Source organism: Zonotrichia albicollis, chromosome 2 (genome assembly GCF_047830755.1).
Source record: "Zonotrichia albicollis isolate bZonAlb1 chromosome 2, bZonAlb1.hap1, whole genome shotgun sequence".
Lineage (NCBI taxonomy): Eukaryota > Metazoa > Chordata > Aves > Passeriformes > Passerellidae > Zonotrichia > Zonotrichia albicollis.
In genome coordinates this window covers 4,529,136-4,548,809 of record NC_133820.1, presented here as the reverse complement: position 1 = coordinate 4,548,809, position 19,674 = coordinate 4,529,136, and the positions used below count along the sequence as shown (strand labels likewise).

General features: G+C 45.9%; 3 protein-coding genes across 10 annotated transcripts in view; 2 read left to right on the top strand and 1 right to left on the bottom strand.

The window, feature by feature from the left end:
• MPZL1 (myelin protein zero like 1) overlaps positions 1-6,763 on the top strand; it is a 36,300-nt gene extending 29,537 nt beyond the window's left edge. For all 5 annotated transcript variants that reach the window (XM_074531928.1, XM_074531951.1, XM_074531944.1 and 2 more), the window contains one exon: positions 1,607-6,763. In XM_074531928.1, the coding sequence (XP_074388029.1) occupies positions 1,607-1,708 (102 nt within the window). In that variant the 3' untranslated portion in view covers positions 1,709-6,763. The remainder of the gene's footprint in view (positions 1-1,606) is intronic.
• Positions 6,764-7,472: 709 nt separating this feature from the next.
• On the bottom strand, positions 7,473-14,581 carry MPC2 (mitochondrial pyruvate carrier 2). Its single transcript, XM_005490985.4, has 5 exons — positions 14,341-14,581; positions 10,958-10,998; positions 9,394-9,478; positions 8,199-8,310; positions 7,473-7,699 (listed from the first exon to the last, which is right to left on the bottom strand). The coding sequence occupies exons 1-5, from the start codon at positions 14,444-14,446 to the stop codon at positions 7,660-7,662; spliced, it is 384 nt and encodes a 127-aa protein (XP_005491042.1). The 5' UTR covers positions 14,447-14,581; the 3' UTR covers positions 7,473-7,659.
• A 429-nt stretch (positions 14,582-15,010) lies between these two features.
• DCAF6 (DDB1 and CUL4 associated factor 6) overlaps positions 15,011-19,674 on the top strand; it is a 74,131-nt gene continuing 69,467 nt past the window's right edge. For 2 of the 4 annotated variants that reach the window (XM_074531829.1, XM_005490984.4), the window contains exon 1: positions 15,012-15,309. In XM_074531829.1, coding sequence (XP_074387930.1) covers positions 15,216-15,309 — 94 coding nt within the window. In that variant the 5' untranslated portion in view covers positions 15,012-15,215. Of the gene's footprint in view, positions 15,310-19,674 lie in introns of all 4 variants that reach the window. The other 2 variants (XM_074531818.1, XM_026795808.2) reach the window with 2 other exon arrangements.

The window sequence follows — 19,674 nt, the reverse complement described above, 5'->3', positions numbered from 1 at the left end:
TCTTGAAATTTATATAGACACTGTGATCTGATTGGAATTATTAATCTCAATACAGAGTTGGAGACCAGACCAACATGAAAGCAAATAGCAGAGAAGTTTTTTTAACAAGTGGCTATAATGAGATTTGAAATCCAGGGTTTTCTAGGACATCAGTGTCTTTTTATTTCATTTTCTCAGTGTGTTGTTTATATTCAGGGTTTTATACCTACTTGCAAGTTTTCACCCTTCAGTCAATCTTCTTCCTCTGTTCTTTATTACTTTGGAAATACTTTACCCAGAAGGAATAAAATGTGGATTTAAATCACTTCTTAAAGAGAACAAGGTATTTATCAGGTATGAGCCTTGCCACTGTACTGGGGGGAAAACAGTTGTGCAGGAAGTTATCTGTGGTCTTTCAATAGCTTAACTTTCTGTACAGAAGGTCTGTTTTCATCTCTGGCTCATAATTGCTTTGGAAAATAGATGGAAAAATTTTTGTCAGGTCTATACAAATGTTTTGCAATTTGTCAGGATTCCAAAAGTACTAGCAAGAAGGGAGTAGAGGAGTGCCAGTGAAGGCTACTTCTTCCTGGGACATAAGGGACACCAGAACACTTAAATGGATGAAAGGTTTTGAAGGAAAAACGGCTGAAAAAGCCACAACTCAGCTAAAAGCTCTGTATTTTCAATTCCCCCCCCCTAGTCATCCTGAGATAACACAGTCCCTTTGCCTCCTGCATGGGCTGTGTGGTGGCAGCCCTGTGCTTGTCTCAGCTGGAGGGTTCAGCCTGGGAGCTGCAGCTCCCTTGCCATCAAGGTCCCACCTGTCTTGCTGGAGCTCTGCTCCATGGAGGTTGCAGTCCTGTCCTCAGTAGCTGCAGTTGGCTTTCCCTGGGCTATGTTTTAGAGCATGTGGTGTTTAAGGAAGTGTTCACACGTTCAGCTGAAAGACAGGGCTGTAATGTCTTCCCCTGCACCCCAGCAAATGTCACAGGGTGTGAGGCCATGGCTGCCCAAGGTGTTTGTGAGCTGCTGCTGCCTGGGCTGGCTCGGAGGTCAGGTAAGAATTCTGTACTGCTGCGCCATTTTAGCACTTCTGGCTCGCTGCTGTGCAGGTCTTGGCCCCATCGCTGGCTTGGGCAGTGACTTGAAGTCCCAGGGTGGCTGCAGCTTCCTTTTCCAAGTGGCACAGCCATGCTGGGATTTACAGGACCTGAGCAGCAGTTTGGCAAGTACACTCTGCTGTTGACTGGTAACCTCTAGGACAGTTCCTCTAGAGCAATATTAAATCTGGCATGCATCTGTCTAAGCCACGTGTCTTTGCTACATAGCACATGAGAATTGCTGCTTTTCAGAGCAGGGGATCCTGGATTTTGCTTTCTGTGGCAGCAGGCAGGTTTGGAGGGAGGCAAGGGTGCTGTTTGGCATGCTCCTGAGAGGAGAAAGGTGGCAGACTAGAGCTCATGTGCAGCTGAGGGTTCATTCCACCCGCTTCCCAGTGCCCTGCACAGTCATTGAAGCTCCGTGGTGTTGCTTTAGCATTCATCTGGCTGCAGCCCCCATGGCAGTGAGGGGCAGTGTGGGCAGCTGGGACAAAGCTGACCGTGCCTGTTGCTTGTGTCCGCAGGGCCCAGTCATTTACGCGCAGTTAGATCACTCCGGGGGACAGCACAGCGACAAGATCAACAAGTCAGAGTCTGTGGTCTACGCCGACATTCGGAAGAACTGAGATCCTCAGCTATCCAAAGGACAACACACATTCAGACTGGAATTTCTTGAGCAGGATTTGACCCAGAGAACTCTCACATGTGGCCTTTGATGCCTAGGCTAGGACCAATGCATGTGCATACAGAGGGAGAGATATATATGTATTGTGTGTAAATAGTCTATTTAATCGTACAGAAGTGAGACCAATGTTGCATGTTGAAATGCGGTAAGAGTTTTGCTTATAAATTGCCAATATTCTTTTTTTTTTGTATCTTGTGTGACGAGAGAGAAAGTGAAAACTCGCATCACAATTTTAAAATATTTTTATCTTGATTATTAATGGAGAAACTGGAAGATACCTAGATTGACCTGGAGATTCTTTTTTTCTTTGCTTTTAGGACTTAATTTCTTTTGTTGAGGTGACTATAAAGAAGACATTTTCTTTATATTCAGAATTCTTTATGTATACAGGGTATTTATCTTTCCTTGGTCAGATTCTCAGTACAGGCTGCCTTCTCGTGTAAACTAGACCCTCTCACTTGGTCATGTAAGCCAAATTGTGACTCCTAGCTATCAGAAATGTATGTCTTAGCAGTGTGAGTGAAGGAAACCTTTAGGCCTACCTGACCTGTGTAATGTGGGTCACAAAACTGTTTACTTCTCAATGAGCCCAGCTATTCAAGCTTAGTCCTTTAAGGGACAGGGGTAGTGTTGATCTAATTCTGTGAAATGGTAGTTTACCTGTGAAAGCAAAGGAGAGAGTGAGTTAAAGGCATAGGAGGATGTAGCTGTAGATGGTTACCTCAGACTCTGTTGAACCTTTCAGTGAAATATTTCTTCCTCAAAGCTCTGTCATTTCATGTGTTAAAAAGGGCTCCAAGGGCTCTGGAAGCTGTAGTACTCCCATACCTCTCTCCCATGGCTCCATTATGCCACTGTCACCTCCTTGGAAGTGCTTTATCTGTTCTCAAAAGCCTGTAGTGGAGGCTGAACAACTTCTGGAGGAAATCTAGGGCTCTTTGGGTTTTTTGATGTGTGGTTTTTTTTGTGTGACCAATATTTGCACAGAAGATGCGGATGGGCAGTTTAATTCCTTAATCTCTGCAAGTCTAGTGGTTGAATACAATTCTCCAGCCTCTTTTTTCTGGGTTAAACTCCTCCTAGATTATTAAAGATCTCTGCTGATGAGGATTTCTTTTGCTGACCCATTGTATCCTGAAATCTGGTGCTCAAAACTAGAAGTGGCCTTCCAGCAGAGATCTTCTCAAAGTGGCATATAGAAGAAGGATTTCTGTTTTGTACATCCCAATGTGGTGGTTTTGTTTTGTGTTGGGTTGTTTTTTGGCAGCAAATAGTTTTCAGTTTGGTCTATGGTAACTAACCCCTTTTTCTCTGATTCTTGCCCATTTCCTAGTTCAGTCTGTTTCAGAATCAGTCCCAGAATGGCTGAGGTTGGAGGGGCCTCTGGAGATCATCCAGCCTTCCTCCAGCAGGCTCAGCCAGAGGAGGCTGCCCAGCACTGTGCCCAGGTTTGAGCATCTCCACAGGTGGGACCTCTACAGCATCTCTGGGCAACCTGTTCCAAACAAACTCAAGCCCACATTTGACTCTTAACACCAAGCACTTGAAAAATGGTTACAGGCCCATGGCAGAGCCTTTCACAACCACTTTAGATAATCCTTTAATTATGACAGTGCAATTTAAATAATTATTTTGTGTACAGTGGGGTTTTTTTCCCCAAGAAAATTAGGTATGTCAACACTATATTCTTTCATCAGGATCAGACTTCACTGGTTTCCTGACAACAGCTGCCTTTATTAGAAATCAACAGCTTTATTTTTGTACACATGCACTGAGTAGATCTTAGGATATTGTCCTCAAAGCCAGAACCAGCTTCTTAAAACTGAGGCTCAGAAGGAAATAATGGATTAATTTATTCTGCCATATGTCAGTTGCTAATCCTGCAATATCTGAATTTGTGTAATTCTTCTTCCAAGACTTGGCTGGTATCAAAAAAGGGACATGTTTCAGTTTTAAAGCATCAGTTTTCTGGTATTTGCCAAGTCTTGTAGAGAACTGAGCTGTGGCTAACTAACAACTCTGTAAATATTTTAGCATTTTATTTTTTGGCAATAACACATACAAGATGAAAAATGGACAAATTTCTTCTTCACAGGAGACCTTTAAATATCTTCTTCTACATCATGGATTAAGCATGTTTTTTTTAGCAGTACTCCACATGAAGGGCTATGGTGCTTGTACCCAGTGCTGGAAGCTGACAGAGTGGGACCTGCTCACCCCAGAAATGCTCAGGGGTAGTTGGTCCACTCAAGCTTCCTTCTGTTGATCACATCCACTGCAGTGCTGATGTTGGTGGCTGTAGTGAGGAAATTCTTCACTCAGAAGCTGGTGAGGCCCTGGCACAGATTACCCAGAGAAGCTGTGGATGCCCCATCCCTGGAGGTGTTCAGGGTCTGGTTGGATGAGGGTCTGAGCAACCTGGTCTGATGGAAGGTTCCCTGCCCATGGTGGGTGGGTTGGAACCAGGTGATCTTTAAGGTCCTTCCCAACCCAGTCCAGTGTGTGATTCTGTGGTTCTGTAGGATCGAGTTGGACTCAAATGACCCTAATGGGTCCCTTCCAACCCAGTATAAATTATGATTAAGATCAGGAGGAATCCTGCTGCTCCTGCTTTCCTTATCTATCAGGCTGTTACTTCCCAACATTTATTTTACACTTAATAAAACACTAATGCTTTGGATGTGGTTAATGGAGAAACTTGATTTTGATCTGTCCATGTTCATCCCTGTGCATCACCATCTTGCTCCTCCAGCATTTTTGAGTAAGAAGGAGAATTGTGATGAATGTGGCGATCAGAAACTTGCTGCTATGAGAAAATGGGGCTGGCCTTGCCTCTGAAGTCTGCTACTAATGTTTGCTTCTTTTCCTGCTGGAATGTACTGGAAAATCTGAGCACAATTCTGATGTGGTGCTAACTTTAGGAAGCACATGAATCTGGTGCTAACTTTAGGACTGATCTGGTGCTAACTTTAGGAGACACGCTGGTCTGGCTGATTTTAACTGACTTGAGGAGACATCTCCTTTCATGGCTCTTGTCTGGCTACAGGTATGTTCATATTGCCTACACTGAGGAGGCTCCCTTGGGTCCTCTTTATGAAGGCACAATGAACTTGGAAGTATTTTTAAAAAACACTAAACATCCTTTTGGAAAGAAACAAAAGTCTTCCCCCAGGAATGGTAGAAATCTGTGAATCTCACTCCAGTGCCAAGGCTGTTGATTTTTTTTAATTGTTTTTTTGGCAATGGAAAAGTGAGCAGTATAATTATTAAGTAATGTATTCATGCTGAAGTCAGAAGAACTTCAGGCATTGTGAGACAACACTTGTGAACTTTCCGTTCCTCAGGTTATCTGAGATGGTTTAATGATATGTTAACCTGTGCTGATGAAAGGGACTGATGCTGAGTTGGCTTACTTAGAAAAGCCTGAGGAGACAGAGGACTTCTCTTCCTTGATGGGTAGAGCAAGCAGATTTCAATCAGACAAGGTCTGGTTCTGCTGTTCTGCTGACCAGAAGTTTAACTCTGATTGCTCTGCTGCTGTCTTTCTCTTAATTTGCTGATGCTGTTCCTTGCAGGAGGAAAAGAACAGCTTGGATTTTGAGGAACATGAAGGGTGGTGTCCTTGTCCTGTTGTTGCACTGCTGCCAGCTCTTTTTAGGATCATCTATTTTCAAAACAAGGGCTGCATGCCAGGCTTGCAGCCGCCCAGAGGAGGAGCAGGCACCTCTCTTGAAGCAGTAGCCAGGGACTAAAACAGGAGGGGTCATTGCTCCTGGATAGTGGACATGGGAAAGCCTGTGTGATGACAGACTTGCAATAAATTCTCTCTTATTCATCATGCAAACAAAACTGGGATCAGTCTGAAATATTCCTTATGGTTTTGTTTATCATAAATGAATTTCAAGAGGACTACAAATAAGGTATCAAGCTAAGGAAATTGGTAGCTGTACTCAGTCCATCAGGTTTCCATGGCCCTTTTTGACTTCAGCAGTTGTTCTGTGAGGAAGATGCTCACCATGTTCACAAAATGTTAGCATTAAGAGCCTTTACAGGGGGGCAGATATGTCCCTGCAAGTCATTGCCTGATGTGTCATTTATAACTGGAGACCTGTAGGGTTTTGTTTTCTCTCAAAGCTTTAGTGGTATTTCAGTTTGTGACAAGAGCTGTAATTAGGTTTTTAAACTCTTTAAACCTGTGAGAACTGTCTAGGTAACCATCTGTCTCATAACTGCAGTAAAGGTGTGCATGCAACTTAAAAGCTGCATCACCTTAGAGTGGATTCACTGAGGTCAGGTATGGAGTTTTGATTTGTGACCAGAACACCTTCACTCTGTATTGGAATTTTGTCTTGGAATTCTACATCATTAGTGTATCTGCCAAGGACCTCAAATACAAAAAGTTACTGTATCCCAGGCGATGGAAATACTTCCTCAATAAAACCACCAAGAGAGAAGGAGGGTGGGACTTCTGGGCTATGGCCACACCTCTGCAGTGTAACATTTTATATGGGAGACTACAAAATCATATTAACAAGGCTCAGCAATTATTCTCTTCTTTAGGTTTCTCTTTCCCTTCTCTTCACTGCCCTAAAGCTAATAAGCCCTTTCATTTACAGGTATTTTTGCACTCTAAAATATAAGTTCAATGCCTTTGGAGATCAGTGTGCTGTGCAATGTTTTCTGTCTCCCTGCAATGCCAACTGTTCTTATGTGGTAAATGTAATTGAAAACATAGACTGGGTACTTTTCTTTTATAAACCTCTGTCCTGGAGGTGTGCAAGACAACAAACACCTGTAAGACAGGTGTATAATCTGTGTGAGGGAGCTAGATATGCATTGCATGGCCTGATTACATGAAGAGCCAGTGTACCAACTGTTAGTGCTTTTGCTTTTACAGACTCATCTGGAAACAGTTATCTTGGATATTTTTTCTTGAATGGACTTTAATGTTTTCTATTGTAATCTTGTGAATATTTTAATACACTTTTTTTTTTCCCATTACTGGTTTGCTGGATGAGTCTTACCTGGCTGGGGACTGGGAAGGGAGGGGGACTGGAATACACCACCTCTCTTCCTAGCAGTATTCTTCTTCAGTCACTGTGTCCACTTGGTGGCCAACACAGCTGCAGAACTTGCCACTGGAGACCCTGGGACCAAGGACCAAGACATGCCAGTGGAACTGTGGCAGAGCAGAGAACTGACTTCATGGTGGCACAGCCTTTGAAAAAAGGGGAGCTGACAGACTCATCAGAACCTACCTTGCCTCAGTTATCTTTTCCCCTGCGTGTGAATTCCTGACTCTAAGTCTTCAACACCCCCATCTTCTGCCTGGAGTTGTGAAGGAAGCTAAAACACCAGTGGCACATTTGTTTGCTGTCTCTTTTTTCAGGGCAGTGGTGGCTGGGAAACAAATGAAGACGCACGCAGCTGAAGCTGGAACAAATATCCTTATGCTACCAGGGAAGGAACAGCATCAGGAAATGAAATGCAAATACTACTGTTTGCTATTGAAATATGGCAAACCCCCAGCCAGGTGCTTTTCTGTGACAGGAGAGATCACTTCAGTCTGAGGCTCTGGCTGTCACCAGTACTGTGTCACTCCCAGCACTGTTCAGTGGAGTCAGATAAGGTGAGGCTCAGCAACTCTTTTTAGGCAAAATCCAGCCAGTTTCTTTAAGAGACAATACAAGACAAACAATTCTGCCTTCATTTTAAAAGGTTGCCCTTTATTTGTGTGGAGATACTTGGTTATTTGCACTTAGAAAACATTTGCTCTTCTTCATTTTCCTCTTTTATTTTCTCAGAGAAAAAAACATTAAAATTAGTGAAGCTAGGTCCCATGGGGATGGGTTTGTGCGTTGCTAGATTTGACCTGTTGGGTTAAGCATCTCTTTATTGCATTTGCTTTTGTGCTTTTAGCTCCTGATTATACCTATAGGAATAAAAAAGAGAGAGCACAGGCTAAGAATAGAGTAGAACATCAGTTACAATAACAGTGTTTTCCTAGCAATCTGTTCACCAGAGGAGGTTTAAAATTACAATGGACTTGAGGGTGGAAACTCGGGATAGGATATCTTCATTCTTGTAGGAAGTTCCAAAGTAGCTAAGTTTGCTACATTTCTGGCCAGTACTGAAGCCAGAAAACTCCTAAAATTTCCTCCAAGAAACAATTTTTTTGAAAAATGCTGCTCTGCTTAAAAGCCTTTTTGATCCAGCTGGAACTGACACAGATTCGATGCTGCTCTAGCTGGACTGAAAATATTTACAGCTTCACTGGATTTAACTGTGAAACTAACAATGTAGCAAAAACATTCTGTAACATTTCATGAATGGTTCAGTTCCTCTTGCCCGTTGCACTGACAGAGAGGCTGGCAGCATTTATAAATTCCTGGTTAATGCTTAGCTGTACTTGTACCCTTGTTAATGCATACCTCCATATTCGGAAAAGCTGGGAAGCACCAGCACAGCCAACAAAGAAGTTCACAGCAAACAGGCTCCAGTTTTTAGGGATAATCACCAGGGAGTACCTTGACCAGATAAGGCCTGTTGAAAAAAATGGTGAATTTAAAGATAATTCAAATTAAATATTCAGATATTTCCCTAAGTATGGAGGCAGATTCATAGGCCAGTTGAAGTAAACAAATTTCACAACTTCATGTTAGACAACTGCTTTGCTTAAACCTACATTTTTCTCAGTGAAGAGTGCCAGTGGGACATCTACAGGTATGTACTGCATTTTTCTGAAATAGCTACAGTAAGGTAAGTCATAGTCTGAATATCAAAGATCCTCTGTAGTCTACAGCAGCCTAGACCTTAATTCTCCAGAAGAGTCAGGGTAATGGTATTTTGCTGTATATCCAGCTTGCTGCACTACATTGGAGATTATGCAAAACTTGTGCAAAATGCACAGGACTGCATCAGATTAATTAAAGTCTGAAGAACCCTTTGAGACAGGAAAAGCATTGGAAAAAGCTGCCCAGGGAAGTGGTGCAGAACCATCCCTGGAGGTGTTTCTTAGAAGTCTATTTGGGTTACTTAGAGATGCATTTTAGTGGTGGACTTGGAAGTGCTGGGTTAATGGTTGGACTCTATGATCTTAAAAGCCTTTTCCAACCTAAATGATTCTAGAATTACAGAATATTGTTTCTGCCAGTGTGAGAATTCTTGGCAGACAGCAGTGCAGTAGTCCATGTGCCACTGCTTCCAATTTCTTGGAACACTTGGAAATTCTTTCCACTTATGTTAGTGTAATTACCCTACCATTCTTAAATCCCTTAGAGTCTGTTCTAAAAAAGTCACTGTATCCTGGACTGATTTCAAAATTACTTGATTTGAAGGAAAAGAGGTCACTTACTGCAGTGAATGGTATCATGGTAACTTAAGGGATGACACTCATGCCTAACTCGTAGCAACTTGTGCTGAACAATTCCAGATTAAGACAGGTGTAGAAAACTGTTACATAATTACAGAATGCTTACTGATTTAATGACAAGTAGAGGTCTGGCCTAGAATCAGCATCCAACAGCAACAGTGACAGCTAGCATGTTGAAATTAAGGCTTTCTGTAGAAGGGTATTAGTACTGATGGAAGATTCTGTGTGAAAACACGGAGTAAGTGTGGCTTTACCTGTGGCCATGAGAACTGCAGACTGTGCTGTGCTGAGCTTCTCTGCTGGTCTGGCCATGTCAGCCAATCCAGCCCCCACCAAGCCCTGCAAAGAGAAACTCAGTGAGCACAGTCTGGGACTCCTGTAACAGATGAAGGCTTTACAAGGGGAAGCTGCTTCCCAGCTCCTGCATTATGCAGGAGATGGGATGCATTCTGTGAGCAATTAGATTCTGGGAGCACCATCCATTTCCAGTCCTTTGTGGTAGGAAAAAGAACACACTTATGGCAGCTACAACTGTGTGGCAATAAAATCCCAGCCACTGGCAGTTTTGTATTAATTCAAGAACAAGGTTAATTTGAACATAGCTGCTTGAAAGCAGCTGAAAAAATCCACCCTTGTTTTCATGCAACAAGTAGAGGCTTATTTAAATAAGGGCCTTCTTTCCACAGGTCAGGCTAAGATACTGCTGGTAAACTTCACCCCATAGAGTCTTCACTCAGCTTCATCTGAGGGGGTAAAAGTGCTTTTTTAAAAATAATTTCAGTAATAGCAGAAAACATGCAGGCGAACTGAGGAATAGCTTGGCTGATCTAGTTGACATTAGCAGCAAACACTGCTTGCTTTGTTTGTTGTGTTATTGCCCTCTGCTGGAAATACAATTTCATGTTCCTGTTACAATTTCGTGTTCCTGTAACATCAGCTCACAAAAACACCCAAACAAACCCCTAAGTAAGATAGTCCTAGTGCTTTCACCCAGGACTCCCTGGGCACAGAAGAGCTGCCTGTGTGCTCAGGCTCAGGAGGGTGTTTGCAGGGAGAACCTCTGAGGAAGGGAAGGTTAACCATGGCTCCTGCAGCTCCAGTCCAGACAAAGAAACCAAGCTGGAGCTCAGAGCACAGTGTTGCCTGTGGCCTGTAAAACCTTGGGGTTCACAATGGCAAAGTTACAAAGCAGCTGGCAGTGGTAAGAGCAGGTTACATCCTTGTTATCAGACAAGATCAAACCCTCGTGGGTTCAGAGATCTCTTGTTTTATCTGTACCAATGCAACACCTCAGAAGAGCACAGTGAATTAGGAGGTGGCATTTGCATCACCTGGGCACAGACACAGCCCAGGGCTGCAGGCAGTGGGAAGCAGAACCTCACAGGAGGCAGAGAACTGACAGCCACAATGGCAGTGTGGCTTTGTCTTTTAGGTCAAGACTACCTTGCACTCTGACATGCTTCCAGCTATGAGCCTTAGGAATTGGCTTCCTTAAGATATTTCTCAAATTCCTCAATATCAGAAGAGAGGCTTTATGAGTTTGCATCATGCCTACCTTGAGCAACAGCTGGTGTTTCACAAGAGAAAGCCTTTGTGAAACCCAGTGAAAAGCACAATTCTTCACAAAGCATTTTCCCCACACTGTATCCCCTTCAGTTTGTGCTGTTATTAAGGCTAATTTCCTTCCTCCCCATATATTAACAATTAGAGCCTCTAATCTTTCTGCAGGCTCTGCTGGGAAACTCCTGCTTGCTCAGTGTGTTGCTGCAGATTGCCCTGGGCTTGACACCCAGACACCAGCTGGCATCTTGTACTTACCCATTTCATAATAGGTGCCCAGAAAAACACTGTTTTGGGACCTGAGGGAGGATGGAGAAAAAAGAAGTTAAATTATTTAGTAAATGTGGCTGTTTTAATACCCACAGTAAGTTTAAATTGGTTTATTTTGGTTTCTCTTTTTTTTTTTAAATAATGAATTGTTTATATTTGCATTTTCTACTGCTGTACATTAGCTCTGGCACCTAATACTCGTAATTCATCAACCCAATGCATCAGCCTTCAGTTGTGTAATCACTCCATACATTTCTGCAACAGCTGGATAGGATTTTGTATGTCCACGTTTAAGCAATTGAGGACACCAGAACAGGCAAAAGGCATTTATAATTTAAGGAGTTAGGAAAAGGCCTAGGAACAGGGAAAACACCCCTAAAATCTACCAGTAGGCAAAGGAGGATTATGGGGAAGAGGATGCAATCTCCAGAAGGAAGGGAGAAAAATCCAATGGCATGGGACCTGGGGAAAAAACAACTCTCTTATGAATACATATAATTTTCAGTGGTGCTAAAATAGCAAGTGGTTGGTTAAAAGAAAGCCCTGCAAAGCCACACCTACAACTATGCCAGAAATCATTAATCTGGGACTTCTGCTCCAAGCCTTAAATGAGAGACCACAATCCAAAGTACCAACCCCCCTGTGAAACAGTCAGGACACTGTTCTAATTTTATCACAAAAAAATAATGTTTGGGGCACTGCTCAGCACTCTGATAACATGCAAGATGAAGCCAAGTTTTCACTGTAATATATTACACAGGAGTCACCACCAGGACTTTGGTTGCCTGCTTTTTATGAGAGTTATTTCTTCACTAATAATTCAGCCTTTAAAATACTTGCACTAACTACTTGTACTTCCAGTTGTAACCACCCTCAAGTTTAAAACTACGACTTGGGAAACAAAAACTGGCTTGGCAGCTTTGCATAAAGCCCTTTTTAACCCACCCTGCTTGTGATCAAGTTTCAAACTGCATTTAATAACCACAAGCACATTATTTTTTGTCTAATATTGTTGAATATTGATAACAGCAGCTTAATGTTCATTCTTTAAAGATATAAACTTCAGCTGCTGTTCTCTTAGGCACTTATTTGGTGTGTCAGTATCAGGCTGCAAATTCAGCTTGTTATAAATAAATCAGTCTTACATAGTAACCTTAATTACTAATATTTATCTTATTCTAAAACCCAAACTCAGATTTGGAGTACTAGAGGATGATGTGGGTATAAATTATTAAACTGACATTCCCTAAACAGCTAGTAGAGTTTTCAATAAGAGTGACATTGGTTTTTATTAATAATAGAAAAGTCAACCATTTCAAACTGCTGACTGCAGAACTAACAAACAGCTGGGGCCAGGGAAGGTACCAAGCCAAGTTTGTAAGTGGGTAAGACTGTCAAACACCTCTCCTTGGAGGCACTCCAGCGAGCACCCAGCCTGGCTGAGTTCTTCCCAGCTCCTGACATCCACAATTTTTTGAGGATGAATAGAACAGCAGCACAAGAGAGCAGGGGAACACCAGAGGCTAATCTGGATATCACATGTGTGACCAGTTTACAGAAGTTATGACTTCTATGAAATATAAGAAGCCTTTGTGCTTCTTCACTTGAGCTCTTGCTCAAGTGAAAACTTGAGTTTAGCCAGGCAAAGTGAACCAGAGAGGCCAAAGGGGAGGGAGCAGAAGCTCAGCCCTTGCTTTCCCACGGCAGCCTGGGGAGTTGGTGTGCCAGGCCCTCCACTGTCCTCCAGCAATGCCAGCCAAAGAAACACTTTGTAACAGGCACCAATTATTTTGCTGGAAGCTTTCTTTATGCCAGAAAGTGCTTCATGCCTCACAAGTGATTTATATTTTCATGACAATGATGCTTATATTCCTGAATTAGACTAGAGATATAGATGTCACTGGAGATAAAAAAGCCTTTCATTTTTAACCCACTTTTTTTTTCTGCAGTCAGAGTGACATCTATTGCATAACTTTCTCACAGACAAACCTTCAAGGCTAAAATAGAAGTTGCAGGGGCTCAGTTTCTATACTTGCTTGTGCTGTGACTTTTCTCACTTATACCATCAGTAATAGATCATGACTGATATGTGTGTGTATATATAACATACATATATACACAGAATCCCTAAAAATGGATTTATTAATTACAACATTATGGTGATGACCAAAAGCAGCCCACAGGCACTGCAAGAGAACCTGCAAAACCTCCAATTCCCACTACAGCTCTGTTGAAGAAGGAACATGGATGTTCCCAGTACCTGCTGTGCCTTGCATCCACTAAGAGCATCTGGAAGCTGCCACATTTCCCACCAGTGGAATGTGCCTCTCAGTGTTGGGCATATTGTCTCTTTATATATAAAAACAATACGTTAATGTTAAATACATTGGTCAAGTGAATTCAGTACAAATCAAACATTTTAAAAACTGCACTTTTCACTCTTTGTGATTCCTTTGAAGCAACTATTTTCCTTCCAAGAAAGGGCTATGGTAAGAGGATAGAGCAAACGACTGTAAACCAAAGTCCACTTTGACAGGGCATATTCCTGGTAGGTGAAGAGTCAAGGATGCCTGTGCCACTGTGACACAGCGCAGTGGGGACAGAGCCTATGGAATGCCAGGATTTTATCGGGAGCTCGTTTTAACAACCGACGCAATTTGTTTACATGCCAAACACCACGTAGATGGCTCTAAATGAGATCACTTTACAGGAGTTTTCTCCCTGATAGCACAAACCCCCACGGAAAGGTAAACTGTGGGTCAGGTGAGGGGAGCTCAATCTTTACCCACAGGAGTCCTCCAGCAAAGGGCACGAGTTGCTTTGGTAGAAGCTGGGGTTCAGCAGAAAGGAAATAAAACCAAAAGCTGCCTGACTTGACCAGGGCACATTTCAAGATCAGAAACCCTGGCAGCGGCCAGGGCCAGGCTGGATGGGCTCGGAGTAGCCTTCTCTGGTGGAGGTGTGGAAGTGGACGATCTTTAATATCCCTTCCAACCCAAACCATTCCACCATCCTATGATTTTTCCAGCACATCCTCTTGAAATAAGCGGCTGCCGAGGCCTCCAGGTCCCTTTAAACCCACGAGATCCCGCGGGCCAGGCTCTGGCATCCCACGCGATCCTGGATCCGCGCCGCGGTACCGCGACAGCGGCAGCAGCGCATCCCTCCCGGAGCCGCCCGATGATCGCACTCTCCCTTCGCAGACACCAGCAATTCCCCGTTACGGAGCAGGACTGCGCTCCAGGAACGCTTTCCCGCTCCTACCCGCGTTACCGCGGCCCCGATCCCGCCCCGCACCCATACGGAACGCATCCCCCGCTCCGCCCTTCCCGCCGCTCCAACCGGGAGCCAAGGTGACCCCCGCCCATTACCCGCCGGGTGGTTGTAGAAGGGCCGGAACCGCGGCGGCAGCATGAGCTCGATGCGGTCGAGCATGCGGTGGTAGGAGGCGCGGAGTCCCGCGGCGGCGGCGGCCATGGCGAGGGACGGGGCGAGCGGGCTCGGAGCGGGCAGCGAGGGGCGAGCGGGCACCGAGCGGGGGCCGCGTCCCGTCCGTGCGTCCTTCCTCCGCCCCGGCCCCGCCCCCCGGACCTGCCCACCGCCAGCCAGCGCTCTGATTGGTCAACGTCGCAGGGGGCGGGGCGGGACAGATTGCTGTGCTCGGCGCTATTGGTTGAGCGCGCTGGCCCGGGCACCTGGGGAGAGCTGGCGCGCCCGCCGCCCTCGCAAGGGCAAGGCGCCAGGCTCGGAGATGGCCGGCTCCGCTTCGCTCTCCCCTCAAGATGGCCGGCACGGGGGAACGCTGCGCTGCGAGTAATGCGCCCAAAGCCAAGATGGCCGCTTTGCGGCGTCACACCGCTTCACTGCACAGGGCGGGTCTGTTCCCGGCGGAGCCGAGCGCGCTGACGCCATCGCCCACACCCATGACGCGCCCTCCTCTCAGTTGGGGCGGGACGACGTCGCCGGCTCGCGCGAGACGCCCATTAATCTCGGGCCCCCCCATGCCCCCCTTCTTGCCCGGTAGGCGTGGTCCCCATCGCGGCCGGGAGTGGGCGTGTCCCCGCGCGCGGTGGGCGTGTCCCGGAGCCGCCGCGCCTGTGGCTCGCGGTCGGTGCCTCGGCGCGAGGCGGGCGCGGGGCGCGCGCGCGGGGGCCCGCTCGCCGGTTCCCATGGTGATCGCGCGCGCCCGGCCGGTCCCGGCGCACCCCCCCCGCTCGGCGCGCGCCGCTGCCGCCCGCGCGGGGCCATGTCCCGCGGGCGCTGCCCACACCTGCTCTGGGACGTGCGCAAGCGGACCCTGGGGCTGGAGGAGCCCGGATTGCTGCGCCGGCACTACCTCGGTAAGCACGGGCACTGCGGGGGCGGGGGGTGCCCGCGGGCTCCGGCCGTCCTTGGCGCCCCACCAAGCCAGGAGGGGGCCCGGAGCCCCTTCCAGGCGCCGCCGCTCCCCCGCTCGGCCGCGCTGTCCCGCAGTTCCCAACTTTCCTGCGCCCCGTGTGGGGCGGCGACGCCTCCTCCAAACCCATTCCAAACCACCCTCGAGGTGCTCCGGTACACCCGGTCCCATCCCTCAGCTGCCGGGTGGTTCGGGTGCTTCTGCTGGGTGGCCCGGGCCCGCCAGGAGCCCCCGGTGCCTCGGTGCGCGGCTCCGCTCGCCCGCCGCCCTTGCTGCCCAGAAGGAACTGTTGCACGCCGGGATCCAGCCGGGAAGTTGGGCGGCGGCTCAAAATAGCTCCGGTGTCGGCGTTCCGTGCCCGGCGCCGGGCAGGCTCCGGGTTTACCGGCGCTGAGCTGCCCGAGGCTGCGAACAAAGCACGGAGACGCCTCCGGGATCATGGCGCGGCCGCTGTCCCGGAGCCCGGGAGGTGTTCCCGGGGTCGGGGGAAGCCGATCCGCCGCCCTTTGTGTCCCCAAGCGCTCCGCGGGGTCCCCGCAGCCCCGGGCTGCCCTCGCCTCCGTGCCCCAGCCAGGAATTGTCACTTTCCAAGTTAAAGCCAGCGCCACTCTTAGTTCCCGAGGCCGCGGGGAGGTTTCCGTGTCGATATTCTTTGTCGTGGCGTAGCTTCTGTAAAGAAACGGTACCAAAAAATATTCTAAACACTGTTATTTATTCTCGTGTTTTCGGAGGTGGGGAGATCCATGGAGGTAGTGGCACTGTGGATTTGGAGGGTCTCTCCAGGGTAGATGGCTCGGAGGGTCGGGAACGCGTTCTTTGTGCTCGTGTGGCAAAACAATTCCTGCCTTGGAGTGCGAACCTCGAGTACTCGAGACGGAGCTTGATTTACAGCGCTGCAAAACGAGTGTCGATCTGTGCCTCGCAGGCTTTCCTGGCTGCGCTCGGTGCTCATGGTCTGTCGTTTGGCTTTTTTCCTGGTGGAATTTAAGGTGGGATATCGCATTACCGAGCCTAACTCAGGAGTTTTCTGTCTGTCGTCCCTGAGCGCTCAGTAATCCACAAAAGGTTAATCGAGGAAATCAAGGTTATTGCTGGTAGGTTTCTACCGATTACAGAGATGGATGTGTGTGTGTGCAGTGCACAAGTCCCTTGGAAAGAAATTTTGAGTCCTAAAATAAAAAGAAGGTTGAGAACTAACGATCTAGCTGTTTTTGATTTTGGTAATGTCTCAGGCTGTGCTTGGCCAAGCCTTAAATGAGGATCGTTCTAACTTTTAGCGATCAATCCTTCTGACTAGATTTTTTTTGTTGTTTTTGTCTGCTCTGGAGCAAAAAAGCTCAATGTTAAATTTAGGACTGTAGTGTGCAGATTCTGAAGAAGTGCCTTTTTTGAAAAAGAAGACCTTTGTTAGTTTTTTTCTTCTGCTTCTATGTGGTTGTGTCTCTGAGGGTTGAAGTACTAAGATTTGAACAGTAGAAATCATCTTCCCAGCCTTACCAAGATGTCTTTTCTGGATGCTGCTGCAATAAAATGCACGTAACTTCAGTTCAAAACAGAACTCTGGTGCCTTGGCTAAGGTCTCATATTTACTGTTCTTCCTTTCACCTAAACAAGTTCAGTTGCTTGAGAGCCTTGAAAGAGCAGGACCTGGGAGAGCCTTCCCACTGAACTGATGTTGGGATCTGTCTTGGTGGTGGCAGGACGTGCTCAGTCCTTCCTGACTCCTGATTTTCACCAGGGGCTGGCACAGGGTGTGCTTGTCTTGAGGAACCACTGCACTTTTACCCCAAATGGCATTTATGGCCTTGATAAACCCACGGATTGGGCTGCTGGTGAGGTGTGCTTGTTCAAGTGCAGATTTCCCAGAGAAGAGGCCTGTTGCTGTGCCTTTTTGTGCGCAGGGCAGTGTAGGTGTGGGTCTTTTCTCTTTCAGACTCATGTGTAGGAGCTTTGTTCTGTGGCCCACTGGTCCAGACTGCAGTGGGCAGCTGGGTGCCACTGGTTGCTGGTCACTGCTGGTCTGATCTGCGTGGGAAGTGAGGCTTCTTCCTATTTATAATTTATTTTTTCAGTTGAGTTTCAGCAGTCTGGCAGACAGAACAAATGGAGGACAGGAATTTCATTGTAACTTAGGAGTAGTGGGAGACTCGAAGCATTGTCCGTGTGCATTTTTTGGTTTTTGTTTGGGCAAAATTTCCTTGTAAATTTGTCCAAACAGTTATGGATTGAGGTACAAAATTATGTAGTTTATATATATCTTTGCTTGCTGCACCTTTTCAGCCACCAAATCAAAGGAAAAGCATTATAGCAAGTCCATGACTAACAATGCAGTTGGAGGAAGATGTGTCTGTGTGATTGGTGCTTGCTTAATGAGCCCTTCACCAGGATGGTTGTGTTGTGCTACAGTGTAAAATATCAGAAATATCGACAGTGACCATGTTTTGAAGACATCTGAGACCTAATTGCTGTTTCCTATTTACTCAGTGTTTTAGCTTCATGTGAACTGGCAATCAAATGGCACTCTATAAATAGCCTCTCTCAGCTTCTGAAAACAGCTGCTCCAGGAAGGATCTGTGTAATGTACCTTTCCATGCAGATAGCTCACCCCTGGAATTTATTTTGGAATTTATTTTGCCTTGTAAAAAAACTGTCTGATTTTGCAAGGTCTCTAAGTAATTGCTCTGAAGCCTGGTCAGTTCTGGAGAGAGGTCCAGAGGAGCAGCTCATGAACTCGGGCCGTGGGTGCATCCCTGGGATGTGTCCTTCAGATGTTATCCCTTGGTGAGAGCTCCTGCTGTGCTGACAGGGGGGAGATGTGGCTCTCAGCAATGTCTCTGTTGGCTCTGTTTCCTTCTGCATTTGTAGGCTAATTAGTCTCAATTTCAGACACTTCTTGTATTTGAGGTCTCCAGAGGAAGGCAGCCCTGGGGGAGGCTGTCAGTAACTCTCTTTAATTCAGTTTAGGCATCCTCTTACTGGTGTGAGGAGCCCTGCTGCTGGATCACAGATGGAAACTGAGTTTCAGACTGCTTTCAGTAGCTCATGGTGGGGCTTTTACTGAAAAACACTGGTGCAAACTGTAGTATCCAAGTGAAATTCTGCCCTGAAGCTGGCACCTGTAATTACTGAGCATACTTTCACAGGAATCTCCAAATCTTGCAATTTTTTATCATTGTGGCAATGTTTCAGCCACCAGCGAACAAACCTGTTCTGGTGGCAGATGAAGTGTTCTGTGCCAGGACAATAAAGGCCTCTGTGTGGATTAAATATAGCATATAATGATTTGGCTAGAGAAATGGCAGCATGGGTTTCTTGCAGAAAGAGGGATCCATAATTCCTCTGAAGTATTTAATGTGATGGGTTTATTTGCTTTTCTATGAAGGGTCCTGCTGCCAAGAATGGCTCTGTTTAGACAGCAGGAAGAATGAAGACTTTTCCTTTTTATTTTTATTTGTTTGTTTTGGGGTTTTTGTTTCACTGGTTTGTTTTTGCTGTCTGACATAGCAGGTTATCCAGAGAAAATCTCTCAGTTTAAAAGGAGAGGAACTGATGCTGTATTTTAGCTCAGAGTGGTTGTTGGAAGCTGTGGTGCTTGATACAACAGGAGCAAATATCAAGATAATCAGCACTCCCCAATCTCTGGTATCTTCATGCAGATACTATTTTCTGAAATCTTGGTTCCCTCTTTTTCTTTTAAGCTTAGCATATATCTTAGAGATAGCATTGTGATGCTTTCCCATGAGCTCTCGCTCCCCCTTCTTAAAAAATTGTTTCATATCTTACTAAGTTTTTATCATCCTGTTGTTTAAGATTTGGGAAAGTTTGAAGTCTGTAAAAGACTCACTGTAAGGAAACCAGTAGTTAGGTTCATTGTGATTAAATTTTGTAAAGCTTCAGCAGTTCTTACTAAAAAGAGATCTGTGAATATTTGTATGTAGGGAGAACTCACTGAGCTACTTAGGTTTCAGCAGTTCCCTGTTTGTAGGGATGAACCACAGTAACCCCAGAGCTAATTACAGTTTTGAAGTTAGCTGATTGCCCTGCTCATAAGTAGGGTTGAAAACCAGGCAAGAATTGCCATTATAACTGGTTAGTTTGGATACTGACTGCCTTCCATTCATGTCAGTTTATAAAAGCAGTAGTGGCTGGTTGAACGAACATAGAATTGGGTGTTGCTGCTGAACATTTGGTATTTCCTAAAACACGTTGCCCAGAGTGTGAGAGTGCAATTAACATACTTCCTTAAAATACTGCAAACTTTCATTCTCTGTTTTGCTTTCCTTCGACAAACAAACCAACCAAACCCAGC